Source organism: Myxocyprinus asiaticus, chromosome 4 (assembly GCF_019703515.2).
Source record: "Myxocyprinus asiaticus isolate MX2 ecotype Aquarium Trade chromosome 4, UBuf_Myxa_2, whole genome shotgun sequence".
Classification (NCBI taxonomy): domain Eukaryota; kingdom Metazoa; phylum Chordata; class Actinopteri; order Cypriniformes; family Catostomidae; genus Myxocyprinus; species Myxocyprinus asiaticus.
The window spans coordinates 18758052-18778153 of record NC_059347.1 but is presented as its reverse complement, the minus strand read 5'-3'; the positions used below and the strand labels follow the sequence as shown (position 1 = coordinate 18778153).

The 20102-nt window shown below is 36.9% G+C and overlaps 1 protein-coding gene across 2 annotated transcripts in view; it reads left to right on the top strand.

Annotated features, from left to right (window-relative positions):
• LOC127439258 (complement C5-like) overlaps window positions 1-20102 on the top strand; it is a 34251-nt gene that overhangs the window by 13186 nt on the left and 963 nt on the right. Inside the window, exons 13-38 of one of the 2 annotated variants that reach the window (XM_051695479.1) lie at window positions 729-935; window positions 1396-1560; window positions 1750-1876; window positions 3272-3337; window positions 4574-4765; window positions 4871-4958; window positions 5143-5225; window positions 5829-5968; window positions 8327-8548; window positions 9246-9306; window positions 9387-9476; window positions 9601-9813; window positions 10188-10272; window positions 10365-10524; window positions 11330-11428; window positions 11739-11910; window positions 12049-12254; window positions 12645-12797; window positions 12902-12964; window positions 13775-13868; window positions 13955-13994; window positions 16050-16152; window positions 16264-16338; window positions 16454-16559; window positions 19626-19709; window positions 19870-19959. In XM_051695479.1, coding sequence (XP_051551439.1) covers window positions 729-935; window positions 1396-1560; window positions 1750-1876; window positions 3272-3337; window positions 4574-4765; window positions 4871-4958; window positions 5143-5225; window positions 5829-5968; window positions 8327-8548; window positions 9246-9306; window positions 9387-9476; window positions 9601-9813; window positions 10188-10272; window positions 10365-10524; window positions 11330-11428; window positions 11739-11910; window positions 12049-12254; window positions 12645-12797; window positions 12902-12964; window positions 13775-13868; window positions 13955-13994; window positions 16050-16152; window positions 16264-16338; window positions 16454-16559; window positions 19626-19709; window positions 19870-19959 — 3184 coding nt within the window. Of the gene's footprint in view, window positions 1-728; window positions 936-1395; window positions 1561-1749; window positions 1877-3268; window positions 3338-4573; window positions 4766-4870; window positions 4959-5142; window positions 5226-5828; window positions 5969-8326; window positions 8549-9245; window positions 9307-9386; window positions 9477-9600; window positions 9814-10187; window positions 10273-10364; window positions 10525-11329; window positions 11429-11738; window positions 11911-12048; window positions 12255-12644; window positions 12798-12901; window positions 12965-13774; window positions 13869-13954; window positions 13995-16049; window positions 16153-16263; window positions 16339-16453; window positions 16560-19625; window positions 19710-19869; window positions 19960-20102 lie in introns of both variants that reach the window. The other variant, XM_051695470.1, reaches the window with a different exon arrangement.

Below are 20102 nucleotides of genomic sequence, written 5' to 3'. Positions count from 1 at the left end.
ATAACAAAAAAAAAATCTAAAAGCACGGTTGATTCTATTTTTTATTTTATTACTCTATTTTATTACTAGATCTTGAATAATTACTTTAAAAACTTGAAGCCATGTTTAGGAGAAACACTTGACCACTACATTATTTTGATTACATTTTTTAATATTTATAAAAAATATTATACTTTTTTTAATAAAGGAGTGTTTTCAAAAACATATTTGTTTAATTTATTTATTTTTTTCAATGGTTTGGGTTCTGTGGGGGAAAAGGCACTATGAAGGGGTGCCGCAGTTTAAAAAAGTTTGGGAACCACTGGTCTATGGTTTGAGTAAACTTATCAAATACAGAATGTAATATTTTTGTTTAAAGGCCAATTATTAAACCCTAAGGTAATACGTATTACACATAATAAATACAAATTTCACAACATAATGAACACATATTACTAATGTGTAATTGTGTTATAGCCCGGGGAATAACTTACTGTTATTGCTGTTACTATTGTAATTAGTTCATGTTTAATATGTGTAACATATTACATACAGTGTTACGTCATACATTTTATTTTTAATTTAGCTTGCATGTGAATATTTAAATGTCAGTCACATACTTTAATGCAGTCAAATGGAATGTTACATAATATGACAAATTTGTTAGGTTCTACTCTAAGGTTGCACTAAATCTTGTTTACTTTATGCAAAGAAAGTCATTTAAAATGACATAATCTTTTCTACCTCAGGTCATCTCAAGAGGAAAAGTTGTGCAGTTTGCCACAGTTGATCGTGTCAGTGACAAGATTCAAAGCCTTAACATTCACTTGACCCCTGAAATGGTGCCATCTGCTCGCTTACTGGTGTACTACATCCTGTCTGGGGAGGAACATGCTGAGCTTGTGGCAGACTCTGTGTGGATTGATGTTAAGGCTAACTGTGTGAATAATTTAAATGTAATGTCATTTTCTCTCTCATTATTAGTTCTTCTGTTTTAAATTACTTATACTCTAGATACTAAAAAAACATATATTAGCCTATTTTTAAGATTTACACATTTCAATTTAATGTAACTGAATTTCAGCTTCCATCAAATTTAATTGTGTAATGTTTAACAAAATTGAATTAATAAAACTTAAAATATTCAGTTTTTTAATTTTATTTTATTAAATATTCCTCAATATTTATTACTAAATATTGTTATGAAACTGGAATTCATAAATATAAAAAATAAAAACATATGATGGAAGTATTTCAGAATTAAACAAAAGCAGACAGAAGTTACAAAACACCTCTCTTCTTCCCCTGTTCAGCTTGCTAACCATTTTTACATTGTCACATTTCATATTTTTTTTTAACTACTGTGAATTTAAATGATGACCAAAATAAAATGTATGTTGTATGTGTATTTTTCAGGTGGACCTCTCAACTCTTGACACACAGCAAAGCTACAAACCCAAAGATAAGCTTCAATTAAGAGTGTCAACTAAGAGTACAAGAGATGAGTCCCTTGTGGCCTTGTCTGCTGTAGACACAGCCCTGTACATCATAAAACCTAACGATAAGGACCCACTGAAAAAGGTAAAATAGCAGATTTGTTCAAAATGAAATTACATACTGTTTGTTAACTGCTGTATTCTTTAACATCTCCGAATCAACCTGAATACATTAGGGTACATCAGCAAAACTGCTTTTAAGGATTAGATCAGGTAGAAATAGCTCCCAATTGCAGGTTACCACTTTTATGTTACAAATGTCTGTTTGTTGCAGGTGCTGCAACATGTTGAGAAAAGTGACTTGGGTTGTGGAAGAGGAGGAGGCAAAAATAATGCTGATGTGTTTGACCGCGCCGGACTTATGTTCATTACCAATGCAAACGCCAAGGCCTCTAGTGCAGGTACATGCTAACTTAGATAGTTTATTGAGTGTATGTATACACTGGCAGCCAAAAGTTTGAATAATGTACAGATTTTGGTATGACAGAAATTGGTACATTTATTCACCAAAGTGGCATTCAGCTGATCACAATGTAAAGTCAGGACATTAATAATATAAATTACTATTACAATTAGAAAAAAATGTTCAGAACTTCTTAAACTACTTCAAAGAGTTCTCATGAAAAATCCTCCACGTGCAGCAATGACAGCTTTGCAGATCCTTGTTATTCTAGCTGTCAGTTTGTCCAGATACTCAGGTGACATTTCACCCCACGATTCCTGTAGCACTTGCCATAGATGTGGCTGTCTTGTCGGGCACTTCTCATGCACCTTACAGTCTAACTGATCCCACAAAAGCTCAATGGGGTTAAGATCCATAACACTCTTTTCCAATTATCTGTTGTCCAATGTCTGTGTTTCTTTGCCCACTCTCACCTTTTCTTTTTGTTTTTCTGTTCCAAAAGTGGCTTTTTCTTTGCAATTCTTCCCATAAGGCCTGCACCCCTGAGTCTTCTCTTTACTGTTGTACATGAAACTGGTGTTGAGCGGGTAGAATTCAATGAAGCTGTCAGCTGAGGACATGTGAGGCGTCTATTTCTCAAACTAGAGACTCTGATGTACTTATCCTCTTGTTTAGTTGTACATCTGACCTTCCACATCTCTTTCTGTCCTTGTTAGAGCCAGTTGTCCTTTGTCTTTGAAGACTTTAGTGTACACCTTTGTATGAAATCTTCAGTTTTTTGGCAATTTCAAGCATTGTATAGCCTTCATTCCTCAAAACAATGATTGACTGACAAGTTTCTAGAGAAAGCTGTTTCTTTTTTGCCATTTTTGACCTAATATTGACCTTAAGACATGCCAGTCTATTGCATAATGTGGCAACTCAAAAACAAACACATAGACAATGTTAAGCTTCACTGAACGAACCAAATAGCTTTCATCAGTGTTTGATATAATGGCAAGTGATTTTCTGGTATCAAATCAGCAATTTAACATGATTACTCAAGGATAAGGTGTTGGAGTGATGGCTGCTGGAAATGGGGCCTGTCTAGATTTTATCAAAAATGACTTTTTTCAAATAGTGATGGTGCTGTTTTTACATCAGTAATGTCCTGACTATACTTTGTGATCAGCTGAATGCCACTTTGGTGAATTAAAGTACCAATTTCCTTCCGAAACAGCAAAATCTGAACATTATTACAAACTTTTGGCCGCCAGTGTATGTGTCTGAGTTCAGGAGGCCAGTTGAGCTGTTGTTTGTTCTGTCAGGTGAAGGGATATTATTTAATGAAATTACATTTGCAGAAAATTTGCTGAACTGCTGACAATTATTTTTTCTCTTCTTTTTTTAGCAGGGGTTTGCACAACTAAGGTTAGGCCAAAGCGTTCAGTTGAGCTGAGAGATAAGTATCAGGAAATGTGTAAGTTCACAATCATTTCTATGTTCAAAATAGTCAAAGTATCACACAAGCAAGACTGTCTATGGCTTCATTGCAGCCAAGCTGAAATTCAGTACAATACGATATCGAGTGTGATATTGCTTTTATACAAAAGTTCTATTAACAAGAAGTTAATTCAAAGTAACATACATTTTAGACTGAATATGTACAGTTATTATGTCTATTTTTGTTCCACTAGTAGGAAATAGGGACCCACTTTATATTAGGTGGCCTTAACTACTATGTACTTAATCATTTGATACAATGTACTTATTATGTACACGTTGTTGCATTGTAATTACATTTAAAGTACTTGCATTTAATTACATTTGTAGTTACACTGTTTTTGTTTTTTCACCCCTTTTTCTCCCCAATTTGAAATGCCCAATTCTCAATGCGCTCTAAGTCCTCGTGGTGGTGTAGTGACTCGCCTCAATCCGGGTGGCGGAGGACAAATCTCAGTTGCCTCCGCGTCTGAGACCATCAATCCGTGCATCTTATCACGTGGCTTGTTGAGCGTGTTACCATGGAGACATAGCATGTGTGGAGGCTTCATTCTATTCTCCGCGGCATCCACGCACGACTCACCATGCGCCCCACCGAGAGCGAACCACATTATAGCGACCACGAGAAGGTTACCCCATATGACTCTACCTTCCATAGCAACCGGGCCAATTTGGTTGCTTAGGAGACCTGGCTGGAGTCACTCAGCACTCCCTGGATTTGAGCTCACGACTCCAGGGGTGGTAGTCAGCGTCTTTATTTGCTGAGCTACCCAGGCCCCCCCTTGTAGTTACACTGTTAACTTTGCCCCTAACCCTAACTCCAAAACTTAACTCTAACCCCTAATCTTAACCCTAACCCTACTCTTACTCCTAAACATACCTGTACCTCAATCTCAGTAGCAGCACATGTGGGAATTTTGCAGAACAACATGTAGTTACACAGTAAATACATAGTCTTGCATGTATTTAATGTTAGTGCATAGTAGTTAATGCCACCTAATATAAAGTGTGACCGAAAATAGTTCCACATGGTGTCAAAGTAACCACTGTAGTGTACTGATACAAAGAGTGAAGCGTCCCAGTGCTGTTATACAAAATATCATCTCTCTGTGAATGCAGCTTGTCCAGACAGATTAGAGGGCCAGAACTGTTGAATAACCTTTTTATATTTACAACATCAGCAATAAACCTGGCCCACTTATTTGATCTACAGCCCGTAAATATGGGAAGTACAAGAATTGCTGCATATCTGGGGCACACAGTAGCCCGACCCTTGAATCCTGTGAAGATCGTGCTAGGAGACTGAATAAAGAGTTTAAGTGTAAAGCTGCCTTCTCCCAATGCTGTAAAGCTGCTATACATTTCCGTAAAGAAAGCGAGGACACGATCATCCTAAGTCGTGCAGGTATGGTGGTTTCTTCCACGGCATCATCACCTTATTGTACATTGACATTAGCTTGATCAACCTTTTGAACTAAAAATGAAAAAGCTTCTCCATTACTTAATGCAGCAATAGGGTTTTTGATGGATATGGCACCACATCAAATTCGGAGCTACTTCCCTGAAAGTTGGCTATGGGAGGAACAGACAATCAGCAGGTAAGAAGAAACATTTCTAAATCACACCCCTTCAGTTTAATTGATCATAATCTTATAATTGCAAAAAACAAATCAAATAATAATAATGCAGCTTAGAAATCTGAGTGATATAACTCAATGAAGGCTTTCTCTTTCTTTTTTTGTTCTTTTTTTTTTTCTTTTTTTTTTTTTGTTGCTGTTTAAGGTCTGGATCAGTTAGCATCAACAGAGATCTCCCAGATTCACTGACTACTTGGGAGCTGAAAGCAGTTGGGATTTTCAATGAGGGTGAGTCAACAGGCTGGATTGAAATTAGTTTCAGCATCACCTTGTTGCTGCTTGAAGCATACTTGGCAACGCACCTGGATCCAGTTGATATATCTAGCATATTAACACACTACTCTTAATTTTTCTTCAGTATGCTCATTTTTGTATGCATGGAATACCTCAATGCAGAAGGTTAAATGTTCAGTATTCAACAAATAACACTGCACAGATTACTGCATCAATGCAATGTACTTAACTTGACCTTCCATTTCCAGTGTAAAGAGTGATACAGAAGTAATTACAGCCACTACTTTAAACATCTCTATTTTGACTCATAACTTGATTAGACTACCAAAAATGTTATTAAAAAAATGTGAAGTTGATAACTGGACTCCACTCACATGCAATGTGATGAAAATGTATTGCTGCATGTGTCCGATGGTACAAAGCAATGCACAAGAAAAATAGTAGACAGTATATGTATTCTGAATAAAGCCATAACCAACAAAAACAAATATTCCTTTCAGGAAATAATGCAATATACAGTACATGCAAACTTTTTTTAGCAGTTTTGGAGATATATTTGGATAGAAATCAGACTCACTCTCCTGTTTCTTTGGACAGGGATATGTGTGTCAGATCCTAAAAGGGTTCAGGTGTCTCAGGATATTAGTATGGAAGTCCCTTTGCCTTATTCCATGGTGCGAGGAGAGCAGCTTGAGCTCAAGGGGTCTGTCTACAATCAGCGTACTTCAAGAACTTCAGTAAGAGTTTCAGTTCTGATCATTCTGTGGAATGTGATTGAGGATTAGAACAGAAATTATTTATCAAAACAATAAGGTACCAGGGGACAGTGATAATTGCTATGTTCAGAATAGCACACTACCTACTACTATAACTATTTCGGTAGTATGGCAATCACAGTTAGAGTAGAATGGTATTTTGCAATTCCTAACTTAGCCATATACTTTAGTCAGGGCAGACTCCATATTTAATTGAACACAAATGAAAACGAGGGTGTGAGGGACAGACATATAGTTTGATTTATGGTTTGAATTGTTGTGTACCTTGGTGTCAATCATTCAACCGATAAAACATATTTTATAAAAATCTCTAGTGAACAAAATACTCTAGAAAACATGGGTTGTTTAAAATAGATGTGACCTAAGATATTAAATTAATGTTCCAGGCTCGGGGGCCTGGGTAGCTCAGTGGTAAAAGATGCAGACTACCACCCCTGGAGTTCACTAGTTCAAATCCCAGGCTGTGCTGAGTGACTCCAGCCAGGTCTCCTAAGCAACCAAATTGGCCCGGTTGCTAGGGAGGGTAGAGTCACATGAGGTAACCTCCTCTTGATCACTATAATGTGGTTCGCTCTCGGTGGGCTGGCTATGTGTCCGTGGCAATGCGCTCAACAAGCCATGTGATAAGATGCGTGGGTTGACGGTCTCAGACGCAGAGGCAGCTGGGATTCGTCCTCTGCCACCCTGACTGAGGCGAATCACTACGCAACCACGAGGACTTAAAAAGCACATTGGGAACTGGGCATTCCAAATTGGGAGAAAAAATAAAATGTATGTTCCGGGCTCAAAAAAAGTTAAGCTCATGTGACAGCATTTGTGGCATAATGTTAATTACCACAAAAAAAAATGTTTTGACTTGTCCTTCGTTTTATTTATTTTTTATATATGTGTTAATATAATTTTAGTGATAACATCAGAGATTTACTGGGGTTGCATTGTCATGACACCGAAGTTGTAATATTGAATATAACTTTACACAGATAAAATCAGTAAGCTCTTTTATCACACTAAAATCAAGTCAATACATAGTATAATGTTAATGTCTTGTGGCTACACTTTTGAAACTGTTTGTTTTTTTGTGTTTATGGACTGGCCCCATTTACTTCCATTGTAAGTGCATTACTGTAACCAACTTTTTTTTCTTTAAACAAGGGACTAATCAAAATTATGTTTTGTGGTAATAAACATTATGTCACAAATGCTCTTGATTGAGTTTAGCCTGTATTGAACCCAGAACATTCCTTCAGACACAACCAGTTGAACAGACTAAATGCTTCTTTCCCCAACAACCTAGAGTTAATTTGCGTCAAAATAAATATGGCGGCTATATTTATATAAAAATATTAAGGACACAATTTTCATTAAAACTTTATTAACAAAATTAAGTAAGTGCCATCTTTCCACAAGAAGATTTAGTCCCTGAGGGATAGTTCACCTAAAACTGAAAATTCTCTCATTATTTACTCACCCTCTTGGCATCCCAGATGTGTATGTCTTTCTTTCTTCAGCAGAACACAATGAAGATTTTTAGAAGAATATTTCAGCTCTGTAGGTCTTCACAATGCAAGAGAATGGGCGCCAAAATTTTAAAGTTCCAAAATCCACATAAAGGGAGCATAAAAGTAATCCATATGACTCCAGTGGTCAAATCCATGTTTTCAGACATGATACGATAGATGTGGGGAATATTTAAGTTATTTTTTTTATCATAAATTATTCTCCCTGCCCACTAGTGTGTGGTATGCAGGAAGAGTGTGAATCACCAAAAACACAAGATGAAGAATGTGAAAGTAATCTGTTTCTCACCCACACCTATCATATCGCTTCTGAAGACATGGATTAAACCACTGGAGTCTTGTGGATACATTTTATATTTCCCTTATGTGTATTTTGGAGCTTCAAAATTTTGGCACCCATTCACTTGCATTGTATGAACCTACAGAGCTGAAATATTCTTCTAAAAAAATGTCGTTTGTGTTCAGCAGAAGAAAGAAAGTCATACACATCTGGGATGGCATGATGGTGAGTAAATTATGAGAGAATTTTTATTTTTGGTTGAAATAACCCTTTAACAGAACATTGCTATGCAACAAAAATAACAATGTACTATGGCTGCTGCGCACTGATATGGTCGACAGGTGTCATCTTGCTATAGTGGGTAATAGCACAGCTGGAACACTGTATTGACCAATCAGCATCCAGGACTGTTCATATAATAATATAGCTTTTTGTAATTGCCACACCATTGTGATAAACCGATTACAGTTTTCCTTCTCTCTGTGTCCCTCTTTATCTCACACACACACACACATACTGTAGTTCACCGTGACCTTGACTGCACCAGAGGGAGTGTGTGTGTTTCGTGGTACTCAGCGAGGGAAATATGGAGAACCACATGAAAACAAGGGGAAAGTAGAGGCTCGTTCAGTGGCCTTGGTCATGTTCTACATCATGGCATTGGAAGTGGGCACTCATAAACTCACTTTCACTTTAAAAACCTCATGGGGGACTGAGAGTGTGGAAAAGATGTTGAGAGTCGTGGTAAGAGCCAATAGCCAGTGCTATAAGAGAATAGGTTTATTGACAAGTCCTTTCATTCTAATGCATTTGTGCTGATATACTGCACTTAATTGACATGTTGTTCTTTAAAGGGGTCATATCATCTTTTCATTAATTCTTTTTTTTTTTTTTTTGGCCCTGAATTATCACACTGCTGTGATATAATGATTGCCTATCTATTGTACTTCCTCCTATTCCTCAATAGGGGCTTTCATTGTATTGAAACAAGATGCAATGAAAATGACTGATGTCATTGTGTGTTGACTGATTTCACAGATGAAATTAGAGTAAATTATGACATAATTTTATTATTGTGTGAGCAGAACTATGCCTTTTAGTCTTAAAGTTCAGAGCAAGCCATGTTTGCAGCTTTGTTTGAATAAATAGTCTTTTTAAACTGTTGAGGAACTATTGAGTTCTGAAAGTTATTGTACCGTATGTTTTCATAGTTAAATGAATGAACTCTTTTATTTCAAACGATCAAGGGCAATTCAGTTCCTCATGATGTGACTCCTTTAAATTTGTAGCCATGAATAACAAATACTGTTTGCTTTCGTAACCTTTATCTGTTTAGTTCAAATACAATGGACTGAAAGAACAAAACCTCTCACATTTCTGTTAAGTATGCCTGTGTTTACGATCATCTAACAGACTTACTAATGGTTTTGTTGCTTCACAGCCAGAGGGAATCAGAAAGGAAATACTAAATGGAAAAAGGATAGATCCCAGGGGTGTCTATGGTAAGGACTTCTGAACAATAGCAGCATGCTCTCTGGTCATGTCATGATTTCGTTCACACTTCATCTATTTCTTTTATCAGGTACCCCAATACATAAACTTGAGTTCAAAACCTCTCTTCCTCCAAAAGTTGTGCCAAAGTCATCTGTGGACCGTGTTCTCATAGTTGGCGGTATGATAGCTCATGACAAAATTGAGATGATACTGTATGTGCCAATGTGTGGAACATCAAAGAACAACATCAGAAGTCACAGTGTAACTACATATATATTTATATATTTTGCTCTCAACTTCAGGTGAAGTTCTGGGAAAACTTCTGTTGATAATAAATAGCCCAGAAGGTTTAAAGCAGTTGACTGACCTGCCAAGAGGCTCGGCAGAGATGGAGCTCATGGCTCTTCTGCCAGTCTACTATGTTTACCACTACCTGGAGAGCACAGAGGGATGGGACATTCTGGGCCAAGAGGCATCTACGAGTCACAAGGAATTAAAGAGGAAGATGCAAGCTGGTGGGATGTTTGTTTCAGATTCAATATAGAATAGACTAGAATAGATATTATAAGTCCAATTACTGTAGCATGCTTTTTTCTCTGGCCTTCTTTTCTGTGTTTTTAGCATTTTCTGTTCAATTATTACTATCATCATCATTAATATTATGATTTAATAATATTAAAAATAATATTACGAATTTGTGACCTGCTTGACCTGTATGAAAGGCACTGTATCATTCATTATTAATTAAGTTATTAACAGTAATATTAGCATTTTTTATTGTAACATAACTTACAGCATGTGCCTCATAGCATAATACACAAACTGCACTTACAATTGCATGCATGGATCTAACCATAAAGTGATCCAAAGATTTACTGTTCCTCTCCAGGCATCACCAGCATCATGTCTTTTAAGTTAAAGCGAGAATTTGCCTTCAGCATGTGGTCAGTTGAGGACAAATCAGCCAGCACCTGGTAAACAACTGTTCTACAAGTTCTTAGCCCTATTTTATTTTCCAATGTCTGCTGAAATGAGGTAAACTGTTGCATGGGCAATACCTCCCTAGGGTGACGGCTCTCATTGTCAAGACGTTTGCTGATATGAATGAATATGTCCCTGTAAACACCGATGTGCTGACCAACACCATTCATTGGCTAATAACACAATGTCAAAATAACGATGGCTCCTTCACTGAGAAGTCAAAAATCAAACCACTAAAACTTATGGTAAGAGAAGAAACCTCATATAGTATATTATGTATTTTATGTATTACTATAATTATTATAATATGGCTCTCTGGAATGCTTGATTCTGATTGGTTAATTGTGGCATTGAGCAGACACACACTGTTTACAACAAACCGGTGCTACTTTCAAGTTCCAAGTCTTCGTCTTGTCAGAACAAAAATATCTAATTGGCACCATCTTTCAACTCAAAATGGTTATTTATGACACCACTATTAATTGTAATATACTGTACGGTATATGGTGAGTATAAAACCTTTAAAGATTGAAAAACAAGATTCCTAAGAAATCGTTAATAGACTCAAAGAGATGAATGAGAGAGAACTTAACAGAGTAGGACATGTTACATTGTAGCTAAATATACTAGCTAAGTAGTCAATTGAAAAAGTTAGGCTAATTGGATTGCAGATGGAAAATAGTATATACATTAATATTGTAATATTGTTGCAGTGTTCGTCTTGTTGCTAGGCTGAGTGTTTACTACATAGCAATGGACTATTTTTTTTTAGTGGAAGGCACTTTAGGCTAATCTACAAGTAAGATAATACAATAATATAAACTCAAATCAATATTTCATGTCCTTGTATTTATTGAGTTGTTAAACAGCCGTGTTCTATTGGTCATTATCGCAAAATAAACCCCTTAAGGGTTTTAAAAGTTCTGCTTATTTTGCGATAATGACTGGCTGGCTGTACATTATCCCTTACGCATTGGATTGTGTAAATTATATAGAGTGTAGTTATTATGTTTTGCTGCATTTTGATCCTCATTGTCTTATTTCTTTAAGGGTTCCGGAGCAGATGTCACTGAAGAGACTGTTTACCTTACATCTTATGTCATGATTGGAATCACAAACGCTCTGAAGATCCAAAATGTTAACATAGAGGTACAACTGGCAGTAAAATCTGAACAAATGTAACAAATTTAGATAAAGGAAAACTGGGTTTGGAACATCCTCTCGCAGAAAAAGACAAATTTTACCACATCGAAATGTTTACTCTGTAGCAATGACAGTACGTCACATCTTATGAATAACAATGGGAGGTACTGCTGTTATTAACTTAATCATACACTGATAATGACAATGTATTAACTATCTGAAATGCAGATTGAAGTGCAATACAGTGATTATTATAGAGATCTGATGACAATACTTGAGGAAGCCTTGTTGGTTAAAAACACATTTCTCTATCTAGGCCTTTAAAAATGCCATAGATCATGCAGCAAGATACCTCTTCTCTAAGACGGAGAAGATAAAAAATTTATATGTTAGAGCCATTGCATCCTATGCCCTGACACTAGCAGACATGAATAGTATGCCTGCAGTCAAACTTTATGAGGAACTAAAAAAAGAAGCTCAGATTGAAGGTAAAATCTTATTCATGCTATTCTACATATTTTGATTTTTTTTTTTTTTACAAAATAAATAAATCAGATTTTGTTGTAAACATTTTAGACTACATATATTTATAAGACAACTTGTCAGATTTTATTTTACATTTGCAGGTGACCCGGTCACGGTTCGTTTCTGGGAAGACACAAAAGACATCAAGGATCCATTAAAACCCAGTAAAGAAACAGCAAAGACGGTGGAAACAACAGTTTACATCCTGCTTAATGCTTTACTTAGAGGTGAATCCAGCTATGCAAAACCAATCCTGAACTGGCTGACGCAAGACCAGAGATATGGAGGGGGTCTCCATTCAACGCAGGTACTCTTACACATGTGGCAAGGAGTTTTACATTGTACACTTAAATGCAGTCTACAGTTTAAGGGACACCAGTGGCAGTCCTGGCTCACTTGGTGCCCTAGACTAGATAAGACATGACCAAAAGAACAAAATTATAAGACTTGTTAGTCATGTGGTATAGTTTTCGACTCTGGCATGCGTGGGGACCTGGGTTCAAATCCCCACCTCATATGTGAAATTAATGAACCAAGCAAAATTGCATGTCTGTCTGTCTGTATTCCAACTATCTTCCAACTATCTTTTCTTTCTTTCCAAAGTGACTTACAAATACGGAATACAGCATAAACAATTATTTTTAGCTTTTAATTTTGATATTTCTCAAATGTGATCTGACTTTCTGCATATTTCCAGGATACTATTCTCACTTTGGAGGCCCTAACTAAGTACAGCATCCTTATTAAACAAGCCAATTTAGACATGGTGGTCAACATTGAATACAGGACTAAAGGTGACATCAGCCGCATAAAACTAACTCAGCAGAAGCCAGTGGCTAAACCAATAGAGGTAAGATCTCTCATTTCTACAATTAATTATGTAAACCATTGTTTTAAGGGAGCAATGACCTGATTTCCAAATCGAATACAAAAATGTTTTGCTTCTTTGAAAAGGTGACCCAAAATGACGATATTATTGTTAAAACAGCAATGAGCTCTGGCGTGTCATTTGCGACAGTAAGTGAGCTTTAATTAAAAGAGTCATTTTCACTGTATTTCTTAAACACTACATAGACAGCCTGGTCTCATGAAATTTATGTGAGCATTACAACGTTTTTGCAAAACTGAAATCATGTGCTTTATTACACATTTGGCTGCAGTTTTAAAGTGAAATGTCCAGCGGGGGGTGCCAAAATCGAGCGAAATGAGGCTGTAATTAGACAAGGTTTTTAAGGTGAATTTTAGATGGAGGTTTTAATAAGTGAAACCCATAGTGTTTTAAAACGCAGATTCGAAATACAAAAAAGAAAACACACATTAACTGAAGTATCCACATCATCTTGTGTCACTTCTATGCCACTTTCGCACATTTTAGCCTTCGAGCACAAACTTTATTAGTTGAGCTACCAAGCAAGCTAACAATATAGGAATAAGTGTGTATATGTAGGTGGGTCTGTAATACAAGTGTTAAAATGTTTTGTTTTTAAAATCATGCATTAAAGTAAAAGTGTTTTGATATGATAACATAGCGGGGGGGTGAGTAATAGAGTGAAAAATAAATTTGTATAAAATCAAAATCAGCAAGTGTACTCGTGATTTGTGTGACAATGTTTAAACCACACAGTTGTTGCAGCACCTCTAGTATTCATTTAACCAGGAAACTGCAGCAAAATGTAGAAAGCGGCATGTACAAGTCAGTTTGCAAAAAATTATATAGAGCAACGTTCATTCTATGAGACCAGGCTGCAGCCACAAAGATCAGTATTTGTCTTAATGTTAATTGCTTTTCTACACAATACATTGTATGTATATCTGTTTTTTTGACAGTTGAGAACAGTGTACTATGAGATGACTGAAAGTGATGAAAACTGCCAGTTTGATACCTCAATTGACATTCATGACCGTATGGAAAATTCAAATGGTAGGTTTTAAACTTTATCTGCATTGCTACACCCAGTATTATTTCAGAAACAACTTTAAGTGCAAATCTGTTTTCTTTTTGTTCAGATCCCATGTTTTTGTCACAGCGGATTGTGGCATGTGCAAAGTAAGTTGTAGAATGTTCTTACTTCAAAGAATTCATTTTCATTATCTTTTTTATTTTTTTTTTATTTTCAGTAAAATATCTAAACATCCTTAAAACAAGATTAATTTACTCAGGAATAAAAATTGTACAAGATATTAAAGGGGTCATGAAATGGAAAATCTAATTTTCCTTGATATTTAGACATATAAGAATTAACTGTACTATGAAAACCTACTGTAAATTTCAGAACTCAAAACTTCCTCCCCAGTCTAAAAAGAGCATTTATAGTTCCCACCCTGCTAAAACGTCTCATTTTAAAAACTGTGTGTTCGTGACGTCACAAGTTATTGCTCAGTTGTATTTACACACCCCACAACATGTCATCGCTCCCTTGGCCCTGCCCACTGGCGCTCAGCTCATATCGTAAACAGAGAGGGAGAGAGACAGGCCCAGTGTTACCAACTATTCTTGAACACCAAAAGACCCATCTGGACTATTTTTAAGTTTTGTTATTTTTGCATTGGACAGCCATCTTTTACCATTGTCATGTTTATCATGCCGCTTTAACGGAGACACAACTCAGGTTTATCAGAACAACTCAGAAAAGGAGACTCCGTTCGGCTTCATTCCTCTTGCTGTACTGAACACAAACTGCTCAACATACTGTTCTTTCGGGGCCTGGGTAGTTCAGCGAGTATTGACGCTGACTACCACCCCTGGAGTCACGAGTTCGCGAGTGACTCCAGCCAGGTCTCCTAAGCAACCAAATTGGCCCGGTTGCTAGGGAGGGTAACCTCCTTGTGGTCGTGATAAGTGGGTCTCACTCTAAATGGGGCGTGTGGTAAGTTGTGCGTGGATCGCGGAGAGTAGCATGAGCCTCCACATGCTGGGAGTCTCCGCGGTGTCATGCACAACGAGCTACGTGATAAGATGCGTGGACTGACTGTCTCAGAAGCAGAGGCAACTGAGACTTGTCCTCTGCCACCCGGATTGAGGTGAGTAACCGCACCACCACGAGGACCTACTAAGTAGTGGGAACTGGGCTTTCCAATGGGGAGAAAGGGGGATGAAAAAGAAATTGAAAAAATCATACTGTTCTTTCACCCATCTGCGCTATTTTTAATCATTGGTGTATGTCGGTGTTGGTGTAAACATGGACTAGCTGGATGTCTTTGACCATTTGTATACATTTCTGGCGATCTGCGCCTCAGTGCACCTATGAGTGTCTTTGTCTATTCATCGTGCTATGAATAGACAAATGTATGTGTGCGGACTGCTTCTGAACCAGCCATATTATGATTCAAACTTTGCAAAGGAACTGTTATTGAAGGATGGTGCAGTTAAAAACACTTGGAATTGACTGCAAAAATGTGAGTAAACTGTTTCATTCATGAATATTACATATGTCATGACTGTTTGATGGTTATGGTGCTTGACTGAACAGTATAATATATTCGGATGCAATGTGTTTGATGTGTGTTATGTGTAAACCCTGAAATTTATCGTTATAAAGTTGTGGAGCAGGTTCATTCTCTTCTGACTGAGTTTCAAATATGACTGTGTATTTGAGAGGCTGAATGATGTTAGCCAATCAGAACAGTGGGTGTTTACATTGAAGTTTAAAGGAGACTGTGGCCAAAACTGAGCTTTTCAAAGAGAGGGCAAAAAACAGGGTGGAAAATGATAATTAATTACTAAACCATGACTATTTTAGTGCTAAAAACATTACTAACATTATCAGTGGACCTCAGGGAAGATAATTAAATTATTTTAAAAAATTCATTTCATGACCCCTTTAAGACTTGTTTTCAGAGAATATTTCTTGAAGTTTATTTTTATCCTATTAATACAGTATACATGTTTTGTTTGTTTTTTTGTTTTGTTTTTTTTTCATGTTTTAAGGGGAAAGAATATAACTTAATTTTAGATATATCTGAAAACAAGTCTTATTATTTTATTATTTTATCAAGTAAAATTAGGGATCTATAGATATTTTTATTGGAAAAAAAAAACTGCAATATTATGATTTTTAAAATGCTTTAAAATGAAAATGCCCCCCTTCCATTTTGTGTGAAGATACAAGCCACATGAAAATGCAGCTGAGAGGGAGGCAGGACTCACAGTAATGGAAATTAATTTGCCGACTGGAGTGAGCCCAGTTCTGGAAGATCTAGATATGGTAAGAGATTTAATATTCTCTTGCAGTATTGCATTCATCCAATATATATTTATTTATTTATTTATTTATTTATTTATAAAACTGTGTGATATTTTACATTTAATTTTGCAGTACCAGAATGGACTTGAGTCTCGAATTTCCAACTACGAAATCATGGGTGACAAAGTCATCCTTCAAATTGATTCAGTGAGCATCATCGAGCATAAGAAATCTCCACATCTGGCACATTTTTTATTTTTACAATGTGATGTGTGTGTTTAATCCTATAGAATATTTATAGCATACATTACTTATCACGCAGATACCCTCAGACGAGTTCTACTGTGTGGGTTTCCGTATTCAAGAGGACTTTGAAACTGGCATGACTAGTGCTTCTGTATTCAGAGTTTATGAATTTTATGATCGAGGTATAATGTTTCCACAAATGCTTAAAGTTTAAGCTGAAGTGTGTTGTTTCTGGCCAGCTAGCATTGCCAAATGAAATTGCAAAAATGATTGTTTTCAAACAGGTTTTCGGAAAACAGATAGCCCCACCCCAAACTCACACCATTGGTTGAGTTAATGTTGCTGTGTCAGGCTGGGGTGCGTTTCCCAAAAGCACCATTAGCCAACTATGGTTGTAAGTTCCATCATTACCAACATAGTTTAGCGATTTGGTGTTTCCCGAAATCGTAGTTCCAACGAACATTCGCAAACAGCATCGCAAAGTTGTGTGGTTGGAACAACAGCTCTTTACCTGTGGTTAGAAGCACCATAGTTTGCTGTGTGGACATCATTTCACTTCGTTGAGGTTTCTATAACTTTTATTCCATATATATCTTTCATTCTGTCAAGACTTTGATCACATTTTCATGCATTTAAAAAAATAAAAAAATAAAAAACGTATTCAGGGTTTTGCAGAAAGTGCCGTTCTCATTTCAAGTGCTTAAAGGCTGTTAAGAGAAAGAGAAAGTGCTTTAACACAAGCAGTTTCTGTTGGAGAACACTGTTTCCATGTTAACACGTAAGTGGCGTTTTTGGTTGCATTCCAAACGGGATAATCAGCCTCCGAAGGGCATTTCAAAGGGAGAACAATCAACATAGATAGCCTCCTTCAAACTGAATTTTCAATAAATATGGCTTAAAAAGTGAGTTCCAAATAACTGTAATTTTGAAGCCCCCACATCTTTCAGCCGTCCACTGCTCTCACAGTGGATGGTAAAGACTTTGAAGGGAATAGGGCATAGGGATGATCTCTTCATTTGAAGAGTGCGCATGTGCGTTTGTGCTCAAGTGCATCAGGGGAACTCCGAAGTCTGATGTAGAGCAAAACACACCTATTGCAGAGCAATGCATCTGTCTCATTACAAAACGCATGCCGATTTCATGTCTTCAGCAGCCTTCTCGCTTTAAACGTCTTTCTGGTGTACATATAAATGAGCTATTATAATTCAATATTCCAGGAAGTTTTTACTCCACCCCATCTAACGTCATTAATGACAGCTCTATTGAACCACCGTGGTTCGAACAATGGATGTGCAACATCCAAGTTACTATGGTACTATGGGAAACAATTGACTAGCTAGTTAATTTCTCCAATGATGTATCGTACTATGGCGGTTAAGCAGTGAGTTACATCGTTGTTTGGGAAACTCACCCCTGGTTGGGATGATCAAACAAATTAAGGCAATGTTTTGAAAGCCCACAGAGCCACAGACTTTTCGGGGAAATCAAGCTACAAATGGCTTTCTTTCAGCTGTTTCTGCATATTAAGCTTTGATAGGAAAAAGTATTTTAACACTGAAAAAAACACACACTTCAGCTTTAAGCTGATTTATGCAGCCTGGTCTCATGAAATTTATGTGACCATGACAAAATTTTTGCAATTCAAAATGTATGTGCTGTATTACACGTTTGGCTGGAGGTTTCAGGTGAAATGTCCAGCTGGAGGAGCCAAAAGCATGTAAAATGCTGTCGTATTCAGATGCAGTTTTAAGGTGAATTTTAGATGGATGTTTTCATAAATAAAGCATACCTCCCTAACATAAAACTTTAGCCTGAACCTAACCAATAGTGTTTTAAAATATAAATATAAATATAGAGACGTTTAAAAATACATCCTTACCTAATTAATGCCTAAAGTTAACCGATAGTGTTTTGAAATGTAGAAGCGAAATGAAAAGAACATTTTCTGAAGCAACCACATCATTTCGTGTTACTTGTATGACACGTGCCAGCTTGACTTTATGAATGGTCTTGAACCGCGGTACTCCGAATCCAAAGTCCAATGCTCTATGAGGCAAGTTACCGCGCAAGCTAATCACTTTGGAATAAGTGTATATACACCGATCAGCCACAACATTAAAACCACCTGCATAATATTGTGTAGGTCCCCCTCGTGCTGCCAAATCAGCGCCAACCCGCATCTCAGAATAGCATTCGGAGATGATATTCTTCTCACCACAATTGTACAGAGTGGTTATCTGAGTTACCATTGACTTTGTCAATTCGAACCAGTCTGGCCATTCTCTGTTGACCTCTCTCATCAACAAGGCATTTCCATCTGCAGAACTGCCATTCACTGGATGTTTTTTGTTTTTGGCACCATTCTGAGTAAATTCTAGAGACTGTTGTGCGTGAAAATCCCAGGAGATCAATAGTTACAGAAATACTCAAACCAGCCCATCTGGCACCAACAATCATGCCACGATCAAAATCACTGAGATCACATTTTTCCCCATTCTGATGGTTGATGTGAACATTAACTGAAGCTCCTGACCCATATCTGCATGATTTCATGCACTGCACTGCTGCCACACGATTGGCTGATTAGATAATTGCATGGATGATTGTTGGTGCCAGATGGGCTGGTTTGAGTATTTCTGTAACTGCTGATCTCCTGGGATTTTCACACACAACAATCTCAAGAATTTACTCAGAATGGTGCCAAAAACAAAAAACATCCAGTGAGTGGCAGTTCTGTGGACAGAAATGCCTTGTTGATGAGAGAGGTCAACAGAGAATGGCCAGACTGGTTCGAACTGACAGAGTCTACGGTAACTCAGATAACCGCTTTGTACAATTGTGTTGAGAAGAATATCATCTCTGAATGCTATTCTGAGATTCGGGTTGGCACTGTTTTGGCAGCACGAGGGGGACCTACACAATATTAGGCAGGTGGTTTTAATATTGTGGCGTATGTAGGTGGGTCTGTAATACAAGCGTTAAAATGTATAGTTTTTCAAAAGATGCGTTAGATTAAAAGTGTGTCGATATCATAAAATAGCAGGGTCTGAGTAACAGAGAGAAAAATAAGTATTTATAAAGTCATAATCAGCCACTGAAGTCATGATTTGAATGAAAGTGAATAAAAAACACAGTTGTTGTAGCACCTCTAGTGTTCATTTCACCTGGAAACTGCAGGGAAGTACTGTGACATTCATCTAAGTCTACTTTAATATGTGGGCTAATAAACGCATTTTATTTTTTGGTAGCAAATGAATGCATCAAGTACTACTATCCAAAAAGCCGTAGGCTGTTACGACTCTGTGAGGGAGACCAATGCCAGTGCATGGCAGGTAAGCAACACATGCACCATACTGCTGCTGTGCCATTTTCATTTTAAATTTATATGAGAAAATTAAAAAGAATAAAGTTATTTACTCTGACCATATGCTGAGTGTAATATGTCTGTGGCTAAAAATGTATTTGTATTTCTATGTCCTTTTTTTAAATAAGCGGAATGCTGCAACTTTAAATCCACCATTGATTCCAGTATCACCATTGAACAGCGCATGAAGGATGTGTGCAAAGAAAATGTCAAATATGGTGAATATTGATTTAAGGTTAAATTAATATGAAGTACATCCTCATTAAGTTTAATGAAGTCTCTCATTTATTCTGAATTCATAATATGTAGACTATTTAAAGAATATTCAGTTCAGTTTGATGGAAATTTGTCCTAAAATTGA